General features: G+C 32.9%; 1 protein-coding gene across 1 annotated transcript in view; it reads right to left on the reverse strand.

Annotated features, from left to right (window-relative positions):
- Positions 1-23645, reverse strand: part of LOC128174033 (uncharacterized) — a 60395-nt gene extending 36750 nt beyond the window's left edge. The window contains exons 1-4 of the mRNA XM_052839677.1: positions 23563-23645; positions 11899-12088; positions 10810-10920; positions 10286-10343 (exon numbers count right to left, since the gene is read on the reverse strand). Of these exons, the coding sequence (XP_052695637.1) occupies positions 10286-10343; positions 10810-10920; positions 11899-12088; positions 23563-23637 (434 nt within the window). The 5' untranslated portion in view covers positions 23638-23645. The remainder of the gene's footprint in view (positions 1-10285; positions 10344-10809; positions 10921-11898; positions 12089-23562) is intronic.
- Positions 23646-27301: the final 3656 nt, after the last annotated feature.

The following is a 27301-nucleotide window of genomic DNA, read 5'->3' on the forward strand; positions in this document are numbered from 1 at the left end:
GATCACACTCCAATATGACACCCCAAATCATATTTTAGAAGATCATTTGGCTACTGCCAAAAAAATGACGTTTTTGAAACTATTTTTTTTTTTGGTAAAAGAAACGTCATTTTTAGCCATTAAATGACCCCCAGGACAAAATTGAAAATTCCGAAACATTATTGCGCATCTATAGGATACACTAAAACATATTCCAAGAGATGATTTGTCTACTGTTGAAAATGTAGGAGGAGTTCGAGGTAGAAGGTTTTTTTGTGAAAAAAACGTCATTTTTTACCAATTATTAGACCCCCCATGACTAACAGAGAATTTTGGAAACCTTTTTACAAAACAATATTGTCACAATAGACATTATGCCAATGATGTATTTTTTTTTATTATAATTGGTTCTATATTTGTCTACTATATTTAATGTAAGAGTTATCGTTTATAGATCTAAGTTATCGTTCATTTATTTACGCTTTATTGGTCACTGGGTTGTTCCGTTCTCGATGTTACTATGTTTAGATTGGGATTCTCTTCGAACCTGTTTGGCAGGTTTACGTAGAAGCTTATGAGGGGTGTTGCCGGATGTCGCTATATTTAGTATCTAGAGTAGGAAAACTTGTTTGGTTAGTTTTGATGACTATATACATGGGGTGTGGGCTGACTTTTGGGAGAAGAGGTCTGGACGCCGAGCAGTATTTTCGTGTATGTTAAGCCCTTGCTGTGTGAACTTGGGTGTGTCTCTTGTGTCTCCCCTGCTGTGTGATCTAGGGAACATGTAGCCTGTGTGGATTTTGTTGGCGCTGGCGTTGCGAGACCTGATTGCCTACATTTGTATTTTTATTGCCACAACTCAGTAAGTGTAACTTTACGATATTGTTTGTCGGCGGATGAATTGTATTGTTATTTAGTACATAAATTGTCTGGTACGTATTTGATCATATTCACCTACAAGAACAAGAACGTATTACTGTGTGTATTATAATGTCGTTAATTTACTTGTTTTTAAAGCTATAGTAGCCATTAGTGGGTTTGCATAAAACTTATGTTTGTAATGATTTATTAGAAAATTGTGTGTTAATTGTAGGTGACCAATTTTATAATTCTTAAGTTATTGTTAACCTGAGGGGACGGGGTGGATTTTGGTGGAGCGTGGTGGATCGTGGTGGAACGTGGTGGAAAGTGGTGGAACGTGGTAGAAAGACGCACGAGATTATGGAGGCCCGTTGAGAACTATGATTATAATTTCTTTGTACATATGTAGATAAATTTATTGTTTATTTTTTTCATATTGTTGTTGTTTATTGGAAAACAAGAGTCATCCATATGATTTCATAAGGGGTAAATGTTTAAAGAACCCATCACAACAGGTCAGTTGTGACATTTTGGTGGCAGCGGTGGGATGACTCTTTGTTAGCCAAGTATACTTGTATTAGATTTTTTCTTTTTGCTTTAGTACAAATTGTGATTTGAAATTTTTTTATTTATCAGTTGGAATTTGTTTGAATTCTATTTTTTTTTTAGGTATATGTGATTTGTCAGTTTTAATTTTTCTGTTTTTGTGGGTTTTTTGTTGAAACAATGGAGTTTGTAACAATGGGTGAGAGGTTTGGATTGAAAGGGAATGATTTACAAGATTTTGTTGAAAAGAAAGAGAGAGAACAGTATGAAAGAATGGAAAGAGTAGCAGAAAGAGAAGCTAGAAAGATTGAAAGTGAAATAGAGTTAGAAAAAATCAAAAGAGAAACTGAATTGCATAGAGTTAAATCTGGAGAATTAGCTTCTAGTTCAGGTCTTGCTTCGCAATTGCTTGCTAAATTACCAAAGTTACCTCCATTTGATGAATCTAAAGATTGTATTGATTCGTATTTGCAGAGGCATTAAAGTATGAATCATTGAAAGGGGCATTATTAAAGAGATTCCAACTTACGGAAGAGGGATTTCGTTTGAAGTTTCGATCCAGCAGACCTGAAAATGGTGAGAATCCTTCACAGTTCTAGACTTGATAATTATGTGGAAAAATGGTTTTGTTTGGCAGGAAGTATTAAATCATATGAAAACATTAAAGACTTATTTTTGCGAGAACAATTTCTAAACAGTTGTAGTAAACAATTAGGAATGTATCTTAAGGAGCGCCATCCAAAAACTGTAGAGGAAATGTCTAATCTGGCAGACCAATTCATTGAAGCCCATGGCTATCCATCATTTGTTAAAGACTTTCAAGTTTTTCAGAAGCAAAATCCGGGCAACAGTGGTTTTAGAAGCGCTGGCAGTGGAACTGGCCCGAAGCAGCAATCATCTTCAACTTCATCACAGCAGAACTACGACAGAAGGTGTTACATTTGTCATAGAAATGGACATTTGGCAAAAGACTGTAATAATAAACAGACAATTCCGCGCACATTTACTCCTTCGCGCAGCATCCAGAAAGCAGCAGCTTTACAGAATCCACATGAATGTGAGTTAAACTGTGATGAATCTAATGACAGTTCTAGTTTCAGTTTACCAAATTCCACAGAAGTCACAACCAACGAGGTCATGCCATGTCAAAATCAGCCGCATATGGGATCAGCATGTATCCTTACAAATAAATTGTTGGAGTGTTGTGTCACAGATGGACAGGTAAAACTTGCTTGTGGACACATTTTGCCTGTACTTGGAGGAGTATGCAAGGTATGTGAAAATATGCCTGTTCAAATGGGTTATGTTGGTGGAAATCTGATTAAAGTTTTAAGAGACACTGGCTGTAGTGGAGTAGTTGTGAAGAGAGATTTAGTCACAGATGATCAGCTGACTGGAGAAGTGCAGATATGTGTTTTGATTGATGGTACAGTACGGAACGTAGAAGAGGCATCCATTTATGTGGATACTCCCTATTTCACTGGTAATGTCAAAGCATTATGCATGAAAGAACCTGTTTATGATCTTATCCTAGGTAACATTGATGGAGTCAGAAATCAGAATGATCCAGATCTTCAGTGGTGCAGAAAAGAAGAAAGGAACGAGTGCAGTCAAGTTCTCCAAGCAGTGCAGACTAGAGCTCAAAAGAAGAAAGAAAACCAAGGTATGAAGAAACTAAATGTGACAGGTTTAGTAGATGCTGATTTGACATTAGACCAGATGAAACAACTTCAGATGGAAGATGCATCCCTGAACGTATACCACGAACATGCAGCGTCAGGAAGGAAGAAAACGATCGGTGATTACATTGAGACTTGGTTTAGCGTCGATAGAGGACTGTTGTACAGACACTATCATTCAACAAAGGTTAGTGATACAAAACATTATAAGCAACTTGTTGTTCCAGAACCTTTACGAACGAAAGTCATGAAGATTGCGCATGATAGTATCTTAGGAGGGCATTTGGGGACTAAGAAGACCCTAGATCGGATCCTTTCGAATTTCTATTGGCCGGGGATACAGGGAGATGTGACGAGATATTGCCAGTCATGTGATGTATGTCAAAGAACATTCCCTAGAGGCAAAGTGATTAAAGTACCTTTGAATGAGATGCCGATTATCGACACGCCATTTGAACGTGTTGCTGTAGACTTGGTAGGTCCATTATATCCAATAACTGACAAAGGAAATAGATATATATTGACTGTTGTAGATTACAGTTCTAGATATCCAGAAGCAGCTGCATTGAAGAACATTGATACAGAGACAGTAGCAGAAGCATTGGTGGAAATTTTTAGCAGAGTTGGCATTCCAAGGGAAGTTCTGTCAGACATGGGTACGCAATTTTACTTCTAATGTAATGAAAGAGGTGGGTCGACTGTTGTCGTTTAAGCAATTGGTAACAACTCCATATCACCCAGCTTGTAATGGACTAGTGGAAAAGTTTAATGGTACCTTGAAATCAATGTTAAGAAAAATGAGTTCTGAGAGACCAAAAGATTGGGATAGATACTTACCCGCATTATTATTCGCTTATCGAGAAGTTCCTCAAGAAAGTACTAAATTTTCTCCATTTGATCTTGTTTATGCACGAAGTGTTAGAGGACCGATGGCAGTTTTGAAGGATTTGTGGACGAAGGAAGAGAACGACCCTGAAGTGAAAACTACTTACCAGTATGTATTGGACCTTAAGGAAAGATTGGCAAGAACGTGTGAACTGGCTCATGAAGAACTACAGAAATCCAAGGAACGCTACAAGAAAAACTATGATAAAAAGGCAAAGTCTCGATATTTCAAGGTTGGTGATTTCGTTCTCCTTTTACTTCCAACTGATAATAACAAACTTTTAATGCAGTGGAAAGGACCTTTCAAAGTTGTCGAGAGGGTAGGACAAACTGATTACAAGATCGATATGAATGGACGACTTCGCTTATTTCATGTGAATCTATTGAAGAAATATTATGTTCGAGAAGAACAAATGCCACACTCAAGAATACCGCTTGCATCATGTGTTGTTTTGGAATCAGAGGAGACGGAGGATTCTAGTAATGATCATTTGTTACATCTTCTCCCTATGAAAGCGACAGAATCATTTGCAGATGTTAAGGTAAATTGCTCACTGGCATCAGATCAACTTGAATCCATAAACACTGTTTTGAATGAATTTCAGGATGTTTTGACAGATTTACCTGGTAGGACTGATCTTATTCAGCATGAGGTTCATCTAACTACGAAGGAACCAATCAGGAACAGACCATATCAGATTCCGTATGCAGTCAGGAGCGCAGTTCGAGCGGAAATTCAGAATATGATAGATATGGACATTATTGAACCATCAGAGTCACCTTACGCTAGTTCGATTGTTGTTGCGCAGAAGTCCGATGGTAGCAAGAGAATCTGCGTGGATTTTCGTAACTTGAATAAGGTAACTATTTTTGACCCTGAACCAATGCCAGATCCTGATGAAATTATGACAAAAATCAGTAACAGTCGTTTCTTTTCTAAACTCGATTTGTGTAAAGGGTATTGGCAAATTCCTATGAAAGAACAAGATAAAGATTTAACATCTTTCTTAACACCAGATGGGCTATACAGATTCAAGGTAATGCCGTTCGGGATGTCTGATAGTCCAGCAACCTTTAACAGGCTCATGCGGAAAGTTTTAAAAGGTTTAGATCACACTGACAGTTTTGTTGATGACATTCTTATTCATACAGAAACTTTTGAAGAACATATTGCAGAACTTAAAAATGTGTTGGATAGACTACGGAAGGCGAAGTTGACTGCCAATCCATCGAAATGTGAGATAGCGCAGACAAGACTACAGTATTTAGGCCATATTGTTGGAGGAGGGACGATACAACCATCCACCGAGAAACTGGAAGCAATCGAAGAAGCACCTAGACCAGAAACGAAGAAGCAGGTTAGATCTTTCCTTGGTCTGATAGGATATTATCGGAAATTTGTTCCCAATTTTTCTACAATTGCTGCTCCTTTAACTGATCTAACAAAGAAAGGTGTTCCAAACAAATTTGAATGGAAAATTGAACAGGAAAATTCATTCAAGCGTTTAAAATCCATGTTACTTTTTAGTCCAATTCTCAGATTACCAGATTTGACGAAACCATTTATCTTGAGAACAGACGCATCTAACCATGGCATTGGCGCAGTGTTACTGCAGGAGCATGACGTACGCAAATATCCTGTTGCATATGCAAGCCAGAAACAGCTAGACAGAGAACAGCGTTATTCGGTAGTTGAGAAAGAGTGTCTCGCCATTGTATGGGCTTTAAAGAAATTCCATCCATATTTATATGGTAGATTATTTGTTCTAGAGACTGACCATAGACCATTGTTACATTTACAGAAGATTAAGGCATCCAACGGTAGATTGATGAGATGGTCTCTTTTTCTACAAGCGTTCAATTTTAGAACAGAAGTTATCAAAGGTGTGGATAATATTGGGGCTGATTTTCTCAGTCGTGTTTTTCCAGAGTAATTTGCAGTGTGTGTACATAGTTTTTAGTAGGTTTTTCACAAAATTGTATTTTGTGTCTTCGGATCGGAGGTATTGTCACAATAGACATTATGCCAATGATGTATTTTTTTATTATAATTGGTTCTATATTTGTCTACTATATTTAATGTAAGAGTTATCGTTTATAGATCTAAGTTATCGTTCATTTATTTACGCTTTATTGGTCACTGGGTTGTTCCGTTCTCGATGTTACTATGTTTAGATTGGGATTCTCTTCGAACCTGTTTGGCAGGTTTACGTAGAAGCTTATGAGGGGTGTTGCCGGATGTCGCTATATTTAGTATCTAGAGTAGGAAAACTTGTTTGGTTAGTTTTGATGACTATATATATGGGACGTGGGCTGACTTTTGGGAGAAGAGGTCTGGACGCCGAGCAGTATTTTCGTGTATGTTAAGCCCTTGCTGTGTGAACTTGGGTGTGTCTCTTGTGTCTCCCCTGCTGTGTGATCTAGGGAACATGTAGCCTGTGTGGATTTTGTTGGCGCTGGCGTTGCGAGACCTGATTGCTTACATTTGTATTTTTATTGCCACAACTCAGTAAGTGTAACTTTACGATATTGTTTGTCGGCGGATGAATTGTATTGTTATTTAGTACATAAATTGTCTGGTACGTATTTGATCATATTCACCTACAAGAACAAGAACGTATTACTGTGTGTATTATAATGTCGTTAATTTACTTGTTTTTAAAGCTATAGTAGCCATTAGTGGGTTTGCATAAAACTTATGTTTGTAATGATTTATTAGAAAATTGTGTGTTAATTGTAGGTGACCAATTTTATAATTCTTAAGTTATTGTTAACCTGAGGGGACGGGGTGGATTTTGGTGGAGCGTGGTGGAGCGTGGTGGAGCGTGGTGGATCGTGGTGGAACGTGGTGGAAAGTGGTGGAACGTGGTAGAAAGACGCACGAGATTATGAGGCCCGTTGAGAACTATGATTATAATTTCTTTGTACATATGTAGATAAATTTATTGTTTATTTTTTTCATATTGTTGTTGTTTATTGGAAAACAAGAGTCATCCATATGATTTCATAAGGGGTAAATGTTTAAAGAACCCATCACAACAGGTCAGTTGTGACAAATATGATACCCCAAATCAAACTCCAAGAGTTCAGTTTGCTGGTTTATAAGATGTAAGAGCAGTTTGTGAAAGTTAAACGTGGCAGACGGACGGACGGACGGAACAGGGTAACAACAATATACCCGAACTTTCTTTAGAAAGTGCGGGTATAACTAAATTCAGGAAGCACTGGCAAGTGATCTGATGTAATTTGTATCCGAGCCTCTTCGAAAAATTTGTTACTAATAAGATTACTTACAAAAACTTTGTAAGGCAAGATATAATCAAGCATTGTGCATTTGAGAATAACGGTATTTTGTTCAACTTAAATGTACAAATTTACACTAGGTATACAAATACAACATCTTGTGATAAAGGCAATCAAGGTTTGTGCTTTCACAGGATGTGTATGGTTTCTGCTAATACAACTCCTATTTAAGCTATTATCACAAAGATGATTAAAAACGTCTTATTCGAATTTAAAAAAATAGTATTGAACAAGCCCCCCTCCCAAGTGTTTGATGTACATGTATATATATATATATATATATATATATATATATATATATATATATATATATATAAAGCATCAATTGTTGTCAGCAGACATAAAAAAACATACATGTTACCTCCGGAGGTTTTAATCTGGACACTAGCTAATAACACGACTTGATGATTCAAGACAAGGTATTTCATTGCTTGAATACATCAGCTATTTTTTTTTTTTTTTAAAAATATGCAACACCACCCTTGCCAATGAAGCACATATTGTTAGCAGTCCTATCAGTATTGTTGTCTACTTTTACAAAACTAAAACAGTTTTCGTGTATTGAATCTAAATACATTTTGGCAGTAAGAATGTCTTACAACTCGTGTTCTGAAACAATAGCAACATCGCGTTGTATGTCATCTAAAGATTTCACATACGTATTGTAAACAACATAGCGCCCCTGACATTATACAAGCAAGGAGTAATGCAGAAAACACAAGTGTCACAAAAAATATATTCATAGTTGTAATATAGCAATGTCTAATTTATAGTCACAGTTAGTCTCGGTATGCGTTTTTTCTGTGACGACTGGAGGACCAATCACAGTCGCGCATTTTACGTCCGTTTTCGCTCCGAGAATTTGACTCATCATCGTGTCAATCGCTTGCGTTCCGACGTGCTTCCCAGTCTCGGGTACTGAGCCACTTGCGACACTTTACACCCGACGGCCAAAGGCTCTGCTCTAATCTGCTTGATCAAGTGGAACGTTGATTATGGCGGTCAGCTGTGAGCGGGTAGATCGGGGTTTGAATAAAATCATGTGCGTAACTTTGACACCGTTTGTTTCAATGTAATTGAATACTCCATCCTTTGGTGATACACGATCTACCGGAGAGAAACTATCTCGAATTTCGTTTGTAGTTCACTCCTCGAAATTCGTTGTTTTTATTGCTAGATTGAGCACTATCATTAACTAAAGGTGAATGGAATGCAGGTTGATAGAAGACTGAGCACTAGTTGTTGTTACTGTGACAGAGCTTGTGTTTTTCGGATATCGTGATTTTCACTCTTGGGTTGATGCTGTAACTGATTTTCGTCATCAGTGTATGGTTTGCTGTCACTTCTGGGGATTTTTTGATTTTTGCCCATCTCGGCACTTTTGGTACGGTTTAAAATATTGTCACCATGAACAAATGTTAAGGGGTACTCGGGTAGTCTGAGATGCACTATTTGTGTTTACTCCAAATTGTGAGGTTAAGTATGGGTATCCGTTTATTGACTGGCTAATACGCTTGCAAATGATTTCAAATTAATAAGCGAGTTTAAATGCTCTTGGAAGTTTGCAGTTTTTTGCATGTGAAACGAGAGCATACAATGTCACAATACCAGCACACTTGGTTTTAATTATAAAAACAAATGCTTAGTAATTTGACAATATTTATATTTTTTTTAAGTTTTGAAGATCAGAATCAAGCTAATCTAATACCGCTGCATCATGATTATGGTCATGGTTACTTTGTGTCTGCGTTTGTGATTCATGCTCATAATACTCAGTTAATTACTACTATCACCATTATAAGCACGATCGCCACTAACGTAAGAACTACTCATTTTTGAAATAAAAACCTGCACAAACTTGTCTTTTTTCTTCTTCACGATTTTTACATTCAAGAATTTCTATCAGACCTCTAGCTGACGGTGCACTTCTTGAAACACTAGACAAAGCACTATTGTAGTTTTGGGTTCTGTAACTTTGCATAATAGTCTCTTGACTACAAACACTCCTTGCCTAACCTTTGACGCATTTTTGTGACGACATCGTATGTTCTTCGAGACATGCGTATTTTAACACCGCAAATGATCTTTATAAATTGCAATTGGTTATGACTTTAAATTAAAAATATGTTGATGAAAATTCATTCCATGAGTAATTTATTTTGCAGTATTTACTGGGGTCATATAAATATTTCGTTTTGCATGTATTTGAGATATTGTCAATACTTTTCACACCATCCTCAAAATTAAACACATTATCATTTCTTTTAGGCTCTATTTACAAACAAAATTAGATCAATTGTTAGCCCCCTCCTCCCTTTCCAGCATGATTTACATTAGTACTTTTTTTTATCTCTCCCAATTTCAAGTTAAAATATTCTTAACAGTGTTCTGATCTTTCAACTGCACCAAGCTGTTTTTTTTCAAGCATCAAAATGTTTTCATTCATGAGTTTAGACGTCGCAGGGGTAGACTCCAAGCCATTTATTTATAAATAGTCTATCTAATACGAAGCCTTACTACTACTGATGTTTTTATACTCAATATTGATAATTTTGAATTACATGTAAGTATATTTTTGTTTAGAACTGTGTCTTTGTTAAGGAATCAAGCGGTTTTATAGTGTTAAAAAACCCACTTATATTACGTTACAATACATTCCCTGAGAACGACCAAAAACTGCAGATCGTAACGTCCAATGTTTTTATGATGTCATATCTTGTGAAGTAAAGACAAATGGCTTTCTATGTATTGCTGTGAAAACAATCGGGCAGCTTTTACAAACCTGCGAGCGATGAGCGCATGCTATTATCATTGTGCCGAAAAATTCACACAAAATAAAACGTTTTCGCTATTTAAAGGTTCATATAAGGAAACATATTTATGCTCGGGGCATGATGAAACATATTATAAAAATCGTCAGGCTTTATAGATTTGATCATGCCCCGACCTTCATGTATTTTCACAGCCGTTTGTTGATAACGTGATTTTGAATTAAAAAAAAACAATTTTCATTTATGTAAGGCAAATCTTACCTTTTACAAGATGGTTCAGCCAGAAAACAACCATTACCGATAGATATGCAAGCTGGGTCTGTAAAATACATTTTAATCTTCATAACAGTAAAGTTCCATCCGGTCTAAGTACGAAAGGTAAAGCGAGGATTCGTGGAAAAGAGAATATTTCATAATTATTATTATTATTATATATATAAGGTCCATAGTAGACTCAGTAATGGTGGTTTTTTTGTAATCCCGGGGGGGGGGGGGGGGTCTAGGAGCCAACTATGAAGATTTTTTTTGTTTGGAAAATACTAAAAATAAAATTTCAACAAAATGATATAGTATTATTGTAAGTCATTTGTTGTTTTAACATTTTGAACAAGGAAAATGATCTCGAATCTGTTTCTCAATAAAATTGGACTATTAAAACCAAAAGAACATTAAACCAACAAGCTTATGTCAGATATCACATATAATTCCATTAACTGATTAGTCTTCATTTTGATTCATTATATAATTCTATAGAGAATGTAACATGCTAGAACTATACCACTTACATTCAAAGATTCTTATGCTTTGATAGGAGGTATTGTGGCATCCATGTAAAAAGTGACGACAGTTGTATGAATCAACGTATGAACCTTTTTTCTGCAGATATAAGCAATAACCTAAAACAGATCAAAGAAAATATGACCTTCTTCATCAAAACATTAAGGTGTCATTACGTTGGTGATCTATGCCTGCTTCAAAATTAATATATGTATAAAGAAAATATGCTAGCTGATCTATGAATGGCAAGATGGCTCATTTGAGTTATGCAATACGAGAAGATAGGAAATTGGAGATTACTCTACACAGAATATTATGAAAATAGTAAGAATGGACCGTGCTTCAGGATTCCAAGTGATTTTGCTTACCTTTTGCGGTTTTTTTCCTAATGCATTTTAACGTTGATATGTTTGTGTGTTAAGGTTCCTCGACACACCACTATTTTTTTTGTAGATATATAAGTAATCTTTGTTAAAATATAGTTTAAAAGAAAGTTCATTGTCAGCTTTTTTTAAAAATTTGATTTTTTGAAAAAAAAATGAAATTGTTTTAACTGCAAAATAGGTATTTTAAAGCTTTTTGATTAGTCTAAATAAATGCTTATATAACTAATAGACTAATTGTTCTCGAACAATAAGAGGTCTTTCCACCTCATTATGTTTTATGTTTTGTTTCAATATAATTAATTAAACATTTTTCTCTGCGTTACTTTACCCAAAAAGTCAAAAACTTATATGTGCAATTTTTTTGTTTGACATTGACCTTTGACCTTTATGTCATTTTGACTGGTACAGGTCAACATTTCAATTTACTACTAGCTGATTGCGTCACTGAGCGAAACTTAGGTAATACGCTTGAATTCTATTAAGTGTTTTCTTATCAATCAAAAGATGGAAATTCCAAAACTTTATATGACTTTATTTTTGTATCGAAATGTCTAAACCCGGAAATTGTGTACAAAGAAATGTGTTCAGAATTCAACTATGACATTTCAGATCACCTCCCAGTTTTTTGCAGAAATTGATTTTGAACGAGCTATCCGTATATACTTTGCGATCATATACAAGTCTTGATACTAGGCATTAAATACGCTTTACCTTCTTCAATCAAAATCCAAGGTTGATTATAACAAAACTCTAACAGTTCCGTAAAGTTTTCGTTTGGTAAACACGTGTAACCATTAGTCTTGTTACAGTTGAGAAATGATGATCTCTTGCTCCACTCTGATTCATTTCTGGGACAAAATGGTGTTGAGTATACAGGGAACTTGTAACCATCAAGCCTTTTCTGCAAGATTATTATACTCATTTTTATTTACTAGTATTCATGAAAAAAATAAAACAATTTAAAAAGAAAAAAAAAGAAAAAATTGACCATATGTATGATTTATTTAAAAAACAATATTTTTATTTCTTTGAACAGATCTCCTACCCCCACAGTTAAAACACTGAAATATATATATATATATATATATATTTTTATGGAGGGGTGGGGCTAGGTAATTGGGCTTTTTTTCAATTTTGTTTGGTTTATTATTATTTTTTTTTATTTGAATATATTTACTTTCATTGTGTATTTCCCCTTATTTTTGCATTGCAAACCTGCAACGATCAATTTCCTATAAAAAATTACCAAGCCTGTGAACGGCGCATGTTTAAGAAAGTTGGCACCTGAAATACTAGTTATGTCAATCATACCGAAACCACTTGAATATAAAGATTGGGACCTACAATGCTCATTTATTCTATTTGCAAACCAAGTCACGTGCCAGTTTTGGACATTTGGGGCCCCAAACAGAAATGATAATTTTCCTGAAAATACAGCTTAAAGTTAGCATGGATATTCATTATTTGAAGATTTCAAAGATATCATAATAGTTTAAACTATTGTTGGCAGATTAAAATTTATCAATTATTTATTATACAACAAAATTTGTTACTTTCAAATGCATATGGGTTCACATTTACAATATATAATTATGAATTAAGCTACGCTAGTTCTTGTACGCAGGTGGATTGAGTTGGTGAACACTTTCTTTACTTTTCTATTGGCCGTTCTTCCCATTGGCTATCGAATCAGATCATTTTTATGATTATAAAACCCGGTAACTTTTGATTTTGTTTCACTGTGGGTCCGGCAATTTTGTACACCAACACCTCGCACAGGGTATTTATTAATTTATATTACGTATAACTATTCTTATTGTCTACATAAAGTAAACTAAGATTATAATAAAGTTTAAAGGTTTATTTAACCCGTAATGAGATATTGTGCATAAATTGTATATGTATTTTTATGTGTTTATATTTATTTACCGAATCACCTTTTTGTACAAATCATACACCTTGAACAAAGAACCTTACCTTTATTATTTACTCGGTCACACTATTGTTTAATTATGATTTTGATACGATATGAAGTTGAACACATGCAGTGACTATAAAAGAAATATATAAGTCAAAGTTTCGTAATCCTTGCCTTACTGATGGTTCAAATGCATAATATAATCAAAGTACTGAAGTACTAACGGGAGTTGATTTTATCGATTATTATTCATTTTAAAATCAACGCATGTTACTTTGCTTGGCAAGTAGTTTATAATCTGTCTTTAAATTATGCAAATTTTAATAATCTGAAATCTCGGACTTTTCCGACAAGAATTTTGAGAAAACCCCGTATGAATCGTGTTTTGTAATGATTAAAGATATAATTGATTCCATCAAACTATATATAAGTAATCGAAATATTCAAAAAAATGTATGGATCCAAGCAGTAATGAACTCTAGTCTCGTTTAACCAGATGTTCGGCTGTCTCCGTTAATATCCAACAAGCTAGAGAATGTGTACACCAGGTCACATGATAGCTTGATGACGCTACCTCTAAATATAGAACGACTCTCTGCTTGTCGGAGATTTACGGAGACACCCTATGGTTGAACGAGACTTTATTGAACTTTGGCGTATGAATACATACGACTGCGAAAAGTATCTAAATTGTTCGTACTATTTAACATCTGACTATTTCCAAGGTATTCATACATAAGTTTCTTAAAAACTAATTCTTTAAATTACATTACATCGAATTTATCGATTATTTTCAAGAACTAAATCTTGTCATCGTTGATGATTTGTGCTTAGGTTCAAACACTGTTTCACTTTTGGTTTGCCAGAGTAACTGCATAGGAGAGTTGATTAAAATCAACTCCCAAAAACATAATAAACACAACAGCAGATGTTAAGATTGTAAGGAAGTTATGGAGTAATTAAATTTGAACGCAAATAAAAAGGTATTTCCAAATATTTGTTTATAACTTGACAAACATTTAATGTCTCGTGTTAAATTTTAAGAAAAATTAGGGGTCACATAAAAAAAAAAAGATATTGCATGAACAAAGCTAATTTAGGCAAAAATTTGAATTGATCTTTTTCTTGACCTGAACAAAATATAATCTATATATGCCAAAATATATCGATAGAAACATCAAAATAGTGTTCAAATATATTTTTCAGAACAACATGAATATATTGTAATACACAAACTATCCTGAATTTTTGGTCTGTGCTGAGAGTTATAAAACTAAAATAGCCGTACTCTTAAACTATTAATTATGAAAATTGTTCATTTATTTCTTGAAAACCTTTCGCCAAAAATATAGTTCTCTACAAAACTCTGTAAATGTGCAATTTTATTTAATATGGTTAATTTGGCATTGTAAAATGTAAATATACTTATTGACATATGATGCGAAATATTTATAGACTAGAGGTGACAAAAAATAGTTACCCCAAAAAAGAGGAACGAACCACTTTAAACTTCAGCACGCGTTTTGAATATATTTATTATTGTAATATAAAAAAATCAAATTTACTTAACCAATTTGGTATGTACTATGAAATATAATAATCGTTTTATCATATCTATTCGTTAAAAAAAACATTTTCCTTGACAAACTTTCTGGGACTTTATTTTTTATCACGGAAACGCATTAAGTTTCATGTTGGCTGTTGTATGTTTGTTTCCTATCCCTAGGTGAGGGCAAATAAATTCTTTAAGCGAAAATACACAGATATTTTATACAAATGAATGTGAAAATATAAGCATTAAATGGTTTTTTTATGCCGTTTGTCCTATAACACACCAAGGCTGTGCGGGAAGGTTTTATACGGCGCTAACGTGCGATATCTAATTTGTGTGCAAAGCTTAGGTGTGTTATAAGACCGACGACATTCATAAATATGAATTTAATGCTAAGATGTACTGTTGATGATCGATTTTTAAGATTACGTTATTACGTTTTGCATCAAATCGCGAGAATATAATCAATAAAGGCCGAATATTTTTCATTATTTCCTTTGGTTTACATATGTCTGAACAATGAATATAAAAGCGATATTTTAAAATCCGCGATATATGCTTCTTTTAAATTGAAGCAGAAATCTACAGTATTGCAAGTGATTTTAAATTATTTTGAATGATGAGAGGGTAAAACAATTGGTGTCGTAAATCTATATTTATGTATGACAGCCGTACCTGAAAATATCACTAATAAACTTCGCATGAATTTCTCAGAACATATTGAAAGGTGGTGTATTTTTTGTCACAGTGTTGTTCGAGAAATAATAAAATCTGGATTCGTACATTTATATGATATAAGGAAAGAAAGCAAAAGAACACATGTACAGTACACCACAACACAACACACGCACGCACGCACGCACACACACACACATATAAACATTTACTCGTTGACAAAAGACAAATACTACTCATTTTACTAAATTTCAAAAAAAATAATTTAAGATGTTTCCATTTATATTAATTTATGTTTTAATGCATATGACATATTACAATAATATATTTAACAGTGTTCTAACTAGGTATTCAGGACTTAAGATATCTAATGGAATATCGAGTCTTTCAAGATCAAGAATGCGATATGATACATGAAAACTATTGCCCAAAAGGGAAGAATCTCTGGTATAGCGGGACTTACGCTTATATAGTGCATGAAGTTAGTAACGCTTGCATACTAACGATTTTAAAGTTGTCCGTCATTGGTCAATCAGACCTATTCCAGAATCTGGTTACTAAATGCTCAAAATCTAGAAAACTACGTGACTTATCAAAACATTTAAACAATAAAATGCTTTCTTTGGTGATTCATTCGGGATATGAAGGTAGCGACATTGCAGGAAACATACATATGTTAATTTTTCCTGCAATGATCGCTATACCTTCATAATCCGCATGAATCATCAAAGAAAGCATTTTATTGTTTATATTAACATTTTTCTTTAACTAATTAATAAATTGGTTATGAAAAGTTAGTAAAATTCACTAAATTACTGTTAATGTACATAAGTACGTTAGCTAAAAGAAACAGCCAAATCGTCTCTTGTGGGACTTTAAGTCTGGCATCATCATGATTACTTCGTGCAGTCCGTGAGTTTACTTATGTCGCTGTAGATTCAGACCAATCGATAAACAGGGCGTGTCAATTTCAGTCCTGTCACTTTCAGCCGCTGTAGATTTCGACCAATCGATAAATGGGGTGTGTAAATTTCAGTTTAGCTGTTTCTATACAGCTATGAATTGACTATATTTTCCCGTAAGAAAAAGAGGAAATTATACATGGTAGATGGAAATATTTACCATTGTACTTATTTTCACTTACAGCATTACGTTCTATCAGCCATACGCACTGTTGAACATTAAGTAAAGAAAAGAAATTTAATACATATATTAATTGTGACAATTATAACAATCGGTTTCTATTCTAATCATTTAAGTAAGTATTTTTTTTTAAAATTGTAACATATTTGATGAGAATTGATTAAGTCATCCAAAGAAAGACCTACGTCCTTTGTATAATGCAACGAGGTTCATGTACGTACATGGTGAAACAGATTGACTTGATATTTCAAATCATGTCGTTGATCGTCTTTCGTAAGAATAGAAAATAAAATGTTTGTACATGTGTTTTTCCGTAAATTGTATATCTCATGATTCCTATTGCTTATATCCTTATTTAAAATTGGCATCAGTCAGGTATAACTTCACTTGGTGATCGGTATTTTTCGTATTGTTATAATATTAGGGAATATAACATGTAGACAAATCATTTTTCTTCAGATTTGAATTAAAATCTATCTTGCGACTAGCATGATCGTTAAGTGGTTGAAATATCGGGGGGAAAAAATACGTCGCATCCGGAAAGAAAATCGACTGAGATGCTCCTTTTTTGTTTGTTATTTTTTTCTTATGGCGGGGGGGGGGGGTCAAATTAGGGATTGCTCTTTAAGGATGATGCGAGATACGGATCCCAGTAAAATGTAAATAATAAATTAATAAATAATTTCCTTAATTTTCGGTTTCATTTTGCATGAACTAAATATTTAAGATATATGTTGTCTTAATATTTTTTTTTAATTATAGATTAAAAAAACATATGGAAGACATTTTATCCTTTCTTCATATCAAAGGTGAACTGCAGATTTCAATCCTCGTACACATCAAGTTTCCAATTCCATCTAAAAGTTTTTAAAGTAATGAGCCTAATAGGCTACGGCCAGGTCACAGTAAAAACTCGTCCCATATACTTGCAACTTACAAGTACAGTAACAGCCGTGAAGTGGATCTGCTTTGCGTCGATTTTAAGTTATTTAAAAATAATCTGCAGAGGAAAAACGCATATATATACATACCAAACCATTTTAACATGTACATGTATACGTAGTTTAATCAACAAAATATCAATTAAATAGGAAATTTTAAAGCATTTACACTATTTCTACATTTGAATTTGCCTGCCAATTTTCCGGACATCGCACATTGTATATTTTGGATTTTACCATTTACATGGTAAAAAAAAAAAAGAAGAATTTTCAAACGTAATGTTAAACGGTAGTGATTTTGTAGCAAAATACAATAAATGTGGTATACTGGGACTATAAAAGAGCAGCAGTAGAGGTATAAGATAAAAAAATTAGCATGATACAACGCGATGTATTAATTTTTTTTTTTTTTGGCAAAGCGAGTATAGGAGACGAATTTTATCGTTTAATCATTTAAACAAAAGTACGTTCTATTGAACACAAGCCCAATTAGGTACATTTCTTTTGAACTATCAGTCAATTTATAAAAATCTAAGCATATGTGAAAGGAGAAAAAAAGAACTTCACCCTGTACAGGCGAATTTTTCAAAATAATGTTCAATTTTAGACGAATTTTTTTCATTTTCCATTGATTTTTTTTCCATGGTGTGTTGATGCTATTACTGTTCTCAGTTTGATACATTTTGGCGAATAACAATGTCAAGTGATATGTAAATGAGTATTAAACGATCTGCTAATTTTAAAATACAATTTTTTTTCATTTAAATAACAAGGTCAAATATGAAATCCACTGTCTTTAAGGATATGTGAACCTGACATGAAACTAATTGAATAATTGAAAAAATTGTTTAAACAGACTCTAATCGATTTGTTTTTGTCAAAAAAGACATTTTAAGCATATGTTCGTGAGTTCGTTTCCATGGCAACGACCTTCAAACTTACCCATGTTCAAAAAATTAGAACGAGAAAAAAAAACTTAAATGCAAATTAAAAATGTCATAAAAGACATATTTACAATTAACTAGAAACATTTTCTCACAAAAATATTAAAAAGGTTAATAAAATACTCTATATATCTAAAAATGGATTATAAGAATTCCTTTTATTTAATCCGCTATTTTAGTTTGAATTTCCTCTGACCACTAAAAAAGTGACATTTTTTGACGTGACCAGAGCTAGAAAAATTGCAAAAAATACTATTTCCTATAATAACAGTATTATTTTTTAAATGATATTTTGAAGAAATGATAAATAGCAAAGAATTAGTAATCAATAATTGGCATGTTGGTGAATTAGAAAAAAAGATAATAATGTCTGAATTTCCTCTGACCTCTATTGAAATAGATGCTACAAACCCTACATGCTGTTAAAAAAGACGTATAATTCAGTTTTAAATGGCAATTTCTTTCAACTAGTTATACTGTGAACCTGCATAAGTTTTTGTAGAACAAAATCAATGGAGTTGTGTTGTAAATACTACAACTAATTGAATTAAAAAGGCTGAAAATCCGAATTTCCTCTGATCTGACTTTTACAAAAAATCACTCTGCGCGCTTCATGAAAGTCAACACTGCCATAAATGGTTGTATTTCTAAAAACCAATCATATAAAGAGAAAATGATTTTTTAATCTAACAATTTTTTCACTTCCTAAAGAGTTTATTTTAATGGTAATTAACAGAGTGTCATAGTTGTGCATCTGATATAATCAAGAAACTCTAGTCTTTGTACACAAAAAAGAAAAACATGCATGAAAACTTTAATACACACGATCTTTATTAATCCTTTGTTGAAAGATTTAAAATACAATCAAACCAAATAAATCACAGGTTTCATAAAAATCATATACTGATTGTAATTAATTTGAATTTCCTCTATCAATCTTTAAAAGTTTTGTCTGATATGCAAGGTATTGCATTAAAATGGGTGTCGGAAAATAGGAGAATCTTTCAAATGATTACAGGTATAAAATGAAATTTGATACTTAATCATGAGAATTCTTTAAAATCATATTATCTGATTGGACTAAACAACACTGCAGATTCTGAAATGATTTATGATTTGTCCTTATGTATATACATGATTGTATGCAATCCTATAATTCCTTTGAACTTTGAACCCTTCCTTGATCCCCATATTGGTCTTGATGCTATTTATAATGTATGATTTAGACTTTATCAGAATGATTATGCAGGGTAATATATTACAATGGTTCAGCCTCAATTTGAACTAAAATATAGAAAATGTGGAAGGCCACACCAATTAAATTTCTTTTTCATCGGATCATGCATGCTCTTGTTTAAAAAAAACTTTACAAATCATATCATTATGGACCCCCTAAAAGTTTCGGCTACAAAAAATAATAATCTTATTATTTTATCGCTCGCCCGCTTGTACCCTTTTCCACTTAATGTCCGACAAGCAAGAAATTATATTGGTGTGGCCTAACTAGGATATGTATATTTTTTTTCATGCAAAACTGATAAAAATATAGATAAGGATAAGTTATAACAAAAATATTCTTATTCACAAAAATCATTTCAAAACAAAAATCATTTACTCAACCATACATTCATAACTCATTCAAAATCTCTGTAATTTAAGAGGACTGATATTTTCTGTGAGGCTTGTTGTATATAAGTGTCATAATGATGATCTCAACTTGATCTACATCAGTAACCTCATCAGGGTTATAAAATAAAACAGACTTCAGACGGATAAATGGATGGACAGATAGACACTAATAGACAGAAATGATTATTTGATATACTATGCAATCATCAAATTAAACATAATTATAAACATAAGACATATACTTTAAAAACCAGTTTCTCCACATGAACAGTAAACAGTATATAGCCATTACAAACTTCATTACTGCACTTGGTCAGTATAAACAACTTTTGATATCTATCAATTGTATTTCTTATAACATATGCATTAACACAATATATATTCTTTTACAATACTAATTCTTAATTGTATGAATTATATGTCCAAATTATTCATGACTTTTGGAGTTTCAGAAATGGTTTTCAAATCCAAGTCAATGTAATAAATCATAAATGGTAGATTATCACTGGTTTGGTCCAGTTTCATATTTCAGGATATGTTGTGCTGCTTATTAATTGTCTATTATATCATAAATGTTCAAATAAATATTGTCATCCTTAAATTACCAAATAAATGATCCAGGGCATCAATCGGGAAAGGCTTTATCAGGATGAACATAAGAGAGACAATAATCTGATTATCAGCTCTTCTCTTCATCACTCATGGTTTCAGTTCTTTACATTAGTCTTATATTTTTCCACTTTGTGTCTTGTATTAGGAATGACCACGTTAACACATACCAGTGATGTTCTCATCTCTTGGAGGTTTGAAAAGTCTGTATTAAAAAAAAACCTGATATTACTGGTACTATTACTTAAAACATATAAGAAGGACTTATATGAAAGGATGATTTTAAGAAGCTACATGTAGAAAAATAAAATTCATATAGGCATATTATGAAAGTGTATGCAACATAGACAGACAGAACCTTATATAAATGGATTATTCTATATAAAAATTTGATATCAGGTGAAACTTGTCAACATTTTATTCTAATCTTGAAAATTTAAATTAATGTTACTTAACTTGACAATATCTTATATATCTTATATAACTGTGTGTATTTAGAAATCTTACGTTTTCATGATTTGAAAATAATGGGGAAAAAATAAGAATTTGTAACAATAATAAACACAACACATGAAATTTAAATATGATGTGAGCAATTCTATCAACCGATAAACCATGATATACTAATTGTTGTATTTTGATTTTTACAGTTCAATAAAGGTGAATATCAGTCAGCTGTTCAAATGTTTTCACAGTACAGAGAATCAACATTATCAGTTATTGATAGTGAATAAAAGAGTAAGTCTTCATGTTATGAACTATATGTGCTAAAAAAAATCATCAATACAAACATATAACCTATTTCCATACAAATATACTGTTCAAGCTAATGTGCATGAAAGTGTTACACTAAAAATATTTTGTGAGTAAATGTTGGTAAATAAGCTTGTCATATGCTAGAGTTAACTCAGGACCCTCTATGTGGTTAACCTTACCATTTATCATGGTTAATTTCATTTGAGAAAATTCGAACTAAAATTGTGATTATTTTAATTACAAACACTGACTGAATTAACAATGAATAATTTTTATGTTTGAACAAATTAGGATTATTGTGTAGCTATTCTGCATATAGGCTAGGCGATATTGTTTTCACGTGGATAATATTCTGTAATGTTAACATAATACAATAGCACAATTCATGATAAGACACCTACCATGCTTACTGCTTGCAAATGGCAGGTTTAGATCACAGGGAACTGGTGTATGGTCTCGTCCTTTTTTTCCATTCCCTTTTTATGACACCCGACATCAGTTTGTGTTCGCAATATTCGTCATACACTAATAATATCCATCAGTTTTGTCAGTCCGACTCGTTGTTAACATCGAGATTTGGGAAATTACCGGAAATCGGCGCAAGTATGTCGTAAACTTTAAGTTTGTAAATGATTAAAAAAGTAAAACCTTTTGATGTTAATGTTGATATCAATGATATTGTATGCAAATTCATAAACTTGCACATTTTATTTCACTGTTTTAAATCTTAAATTAAGCAAAAAAACCGTCGATGTGGAAATACGACAGCTCATCGTCAGACGACAGTTCGCGTTGCGCAATGAACTTGTTTATGTCAGGTTCACATATCCTTAAAAGTCGTTAACAATGCGTCAGTTCAACCATTACACTAAAATCGACTACAGCTACAACACTAACCAACATGAGTCATTTGAAGTGCTTATCAGACCGTGGTAGACGGGTCGTTTACACAATACCAAGAAAAAAATTTAAATTCTATCTAATGCATTTCTTCCACAGAAAAGCCCCATTTTTAAGAGGAAAAAAGCATGATTGATAGAAATCGGTATCTTAAGGAAGAAGTCTTTTCTGGTTTTCGACTTGTCAAACGTAAATTTGATTCTTTGCTCATTAAATCAAGGTGAATGAAATTAAATTGGTATATTTTTCTTTCTTTTTTATTATCCTACAACTTGGCATAGAAAAGGTGATCAATGTTTAGAATCTAACAAGGACTATATTTTTGGCGTAATATTGGCGTAGGAAAATATCACATGTTTGGCAATTCAGAATTGCTGCAGGTTAATGAGTCTGTTTTAGCATTTTAAAAACAATAACATTAATATTGGAATTTTTTACTAATGTGAACCAATGATATGATACTTGGGTTTCAGAATTTGTTATTAAAATATGGTTTGCCTATCAAATTAAATTTTTATAAGCTTTTTAAAGGGCCCATTCTATACATTGATTTTGTGAAAAAATCACTAAAATCAGTTTTTCTCTCTTATTAAATGGTCAATATATTAGCTTTTCAGTCAATTTATATTTTTATATAAAGTCTTCATTATACATAAAAATCAGAAATATCTTATTATTGGAAGCATAAAAAAATGATCAAAATTTCTTCAAAATTTAAGAAAATTAGAGGAAATGCGGGCTAAGCAATATCAATTTTAGTATAAATATTTATTCCAATTTAGTAGTATAAGCTGATAGACATTCTGAAATTCTATCATTTCATTGAAGAATAGAATCTTCAAATCTTAAACAAATGTCTACAGAACTACAAAGAGCTACACTTATTTCTATCATCCTTTATGTTGAGGAAAAAGGTAGTGACCTTGACCTGACCTTTATGGAAAAACAAAAAGGTCAAATTTGATTAAACTGATAGAATCATTTGGTAATATGATCCGTTTGACGGTGTCAAAATTTCATGAATTTCTTATTATAAGAGGTATGTTTGATAATGAGAAGACTCCTTCCTTAAGCGTGAAATTAAAGATTTTTGAATGAAAATATTCAAAATGATTTAATCAAAAGCCCGAATGATGTAAATGTATTTCTGATCGTGGTTCCCTTTTTGTATACGAGTAAAAGAGTATATGTAAATGATAGACAAAAACAGAGGCACAATTGGTATTTAGCATACACAAATGTTTTCAATGCACATCATAGTTGCTGTATATATACATGTATTCATTTGCTATACATAATTGTACTTACAATTTCGTTTGATTCAGCAATAGTGAATAGGAAAGTTCCCAAAATCACAAGAAGCACTCTGTTATGCATGCTCATAACGTCCCTTTTAGTGTTGTGTGCGAGGCACTGCTATCCAATATCAAAGATATCTTATGTTATGCAAAAATGCACCCGATCGAAACCTGAGATCAGCACATTTTTAAATGTCTTTCTGGTCTCTTCTGTTATATACTGTGTACACATGAGGGGCAACAAAGGGGTAGTTTTTAAACATTTAAGAGTTAAATAGAATATCAACTGCTAAGTATATTATACAGGAATACATAATTAAACTAGAGCCAAGCTCGTTGCAAAGAAACGAGTAGGTCTTCCGTCGCAACTTCGTGTCCCGAAAGGATTGTCCATCAGTCTGACTAAAACACCTCCTTCTCCTGACACTTGTCAGAGCCTGACAGACCCTGTATTGATAAAAGGTCATCTTTACTAGACCATTTCTTCTTACCAATTAGAGCTTTAGAAAATTGATTGGAACTTTTCAAATGGAGACAAAAAATAAATAAATTCATGCCTGTTTTCTATGTAACCTCTAGATTGAGTATTGCACCACTCATTAAACAGATAAAGGCATATCTTTGCTAAGTAGGTGTTTATTTAGATTGTATGCAAATGTGGAGGTCAAGTGGAGATAGTCTGTTATTGATACAGGTCTATCAGAACTTGGCGAGTGTAAGGAGAAGGGAAATGGTTTTTAATGATACTGGATTATCAATATGATAATAGTAAGTTAAGAAATCGAAAACGAGACTCAATTTCAAAGTATTATTTTCATACCAGGCAAGTTCTTCGTTTAACTTACTTCAAATTTAGAATAACTTTAAAAAGTACATCATTTATGTACATGTATATAATTAATTTAATTATAATAAAAGTGTGGATGTGGCAGTGGGGGAAATGACCCAAAAATCAATTTTCTAAGCGTTAACTTAAGGGACATTTTGGTTGAGAGAAAGGGGGGCATTGCTCCCACTGGACCATCTAAAAGGTACTGTTAGCAAGCTCACAAATGATATCCCCACTAAGAAAGAAGTCATTACTCACGGATTTCTCTATTAGAGAATAATGGATGGGTTTTTTTTAGTGAGTCAGACAAGGCAGGGTATATTTATAGGTCACAAGTAATCTTTATGTCAAAGTCTAGCTTTTACTCATTTCCATTAATACAAGATATGACACATGTTTAATATGACTTTGAACTTGCGCAACTGACCCTGGGCCAAGTTCATCGGTCATCAGGAATCTTTACATGAAATATAAACTCCCAATGTTTCTCCTTAAATGACTTAGGGACAAATCGTTACACACCCTCAGGTCATAAGCAATCTTTGTGTGAAGTAAGAAATTCCAAAGTGGGCCGGAAACAAATTTTGCACTTTTCCTGCCAATAACCTTTACTTTGTCCAAATGACCTTGGGTTTAGCTCATGACGCTTCGTCAGGTAATGAGTAATATTTGTACAAAGTAAGAACACTTCCAATGTTTTTCCATCAGAAATATATAGACCGGACACGACGTACGGACGGACAAGGTGATTTTTATTTAACCCCCCCCCCTCAATATTTTTTCGTGGGGTATAACAATCCTTTTCGCCCGTTTTGTGCGGCACAAAAAAGACCTATATTTTTTAATTATTTCTATCATATCACATGTAAATATACATGTAAATGTATGATTTGTATGCACATTTGGGTTCTTTACATCATCGTCGGAAAGGATAAGAAACCCTTGGGGTCCAATAATGTCTTTTCATGGGCATTTGTCAATTTGCATTACTAAATGATTTCCAAGCGGTAAGCTATCAAAGCTTTTGAGATGTTACATGTAGATATTGAATTTCTATAGATTTAAATTAAAGGTTAGGAAAAACAACAATTTGTTATACAGTAAAAAAATCTAAAATAGCTTTATGTACGCGTACACATAAATAAGAAGATGTAGCGAAAGCTATATTAAAGACTTTATTTCCTCTGTTCTAGACTTTTTTTAGAGTTATCAAGCTACAAGTTTACAATCTCCCATTTTGACAAGCAAGATTAAAAAGTGAAATATTCAGCTGAGTTTTAGGTCACTTAATCTGCATTACAACCTCATACTACACAACTTCAATGATTTTTTTTTATCAATGTGCATATAACATTAAGTAAAATCCCCAAGAACAAATATCTATCGCAATTAAATGCATACATTTTTTGAAGGCAGAAAAGTCGCTATATTATAGTCTGCAAGTCAATTGAACTACTACAATTATTTCAAATAAATAAGAAACTGTCGACACTTGCAGTACTCTGATGATTTAATGACGATCGACCGACTTTTTTGCTTAATGTAGTCGTATATCATTACTTCTAATCCTGAGAACATTTTTTCTTTAATCTTTGACTTAAAACTGTTAACTTATAAAACCAGAGACATAAATAACTTAATAAGTTATTTATGTCTCTGATAATATATATTTTATTCTGTTCATAACTATAGAAGTTTAGCGTGTTCAACAGGTTAATTTTTAGCCACATTCTCAGAATACGATATCGCACCTTTAAGGTGAGGTCGATTGACATCGAATACATGTTAAACCGCTGCAGTGAAAACATCCTTCAATTATTTATCAATTGCTGATCTGCAGCCCGGGGGCAATATTCTGAGCTATGTGCGCTGACGCGACACGAGATTTTCGGTCGCACGTGGAGCGGATTGACTTAGCATAGACTGACTGAATAAACACACGGATGGGAGAGTGACATACATTGAGGAGAAAAATGTACACATGTTAAGTAGTCGCCAAAAATAGGTCTTCGCCACATTTTGAAAAATCAAAGGCCGGAACGGCCACAAAGGCGTCGAACTGCCATTTAATTCTTTTATATAGAATGATATCAATAATTTGAATTTCTGTTAATTCAATAGTTGTATATCAAATAATTTTAGACATAGAATAGAGAAGTATATGAATTATGTTTTGTGCTGCTTTAAAAACAAAAATAAGTTTATTTTCTTATAAAATACGTATTGGTGCTTTTACAATTCAATAACTCATTATGGTTACAAAATTCGAAGAAATTTCAAAGATCAAATAAATTATTTTCTTTAAACAATTTTCACAGGTTCATGATTTGAATACATTAACAGTATGTCCCCAATTATAATAATAAAACATACTTTTATTTATTTCAATTCCCGTTTGAAACCAGATTCCCTATGGTACGGTTGTTTACAAACAAATCCACAACACGTGCTATCTAAAATGCTCGACCAGACCAACTAAATTATCGTGTTTATTTTTAGCAACAAAATCACTAGATACGTTTATCGCTAACATTTATTTTGGAGACCGTGCCCGATAACAAATAAATTTACATCGCAAATTTTATTTCTATCGGGCACGCTCTCCAATTAAAATGTAAGCGATAAACTAAAATGATATTTAGTGAATTTTTACACCTGATTGTATTCATCCGCCATTTCTTGATTAAGCAAATTTATACTTATGCAATGAGTTGTCAATAACCAGGTAGGCAATGGTTTTTTCGTACAAAATTTAGTTTAATAAATGGAATAAAAATCGTGTAATACGTTTAATACTTTAAGGAACTTGTTTCTTATGCGCATTTAAAAGGCGGATCAGTGCATGAATTTGGACGATTGCCAATCCAGACGATCGCTAGAAGGCTGTCGAGCATTAGCCCTTGCACTGTGATCAAGAAAC

This window comes from Crassostrea angulata, chromosome 2, assembly GCF_025612915.1.
Source record: "Crassostrea angulata isolate pt1a10 chromosome 2, ASM2561291v2, whole genome shotgun sequence".
NCBI lineage: Eukaryota > Metazoa > Mollusca > Bivalvia > Ostreida > Ostreidae > Magallana > Magallana angulata.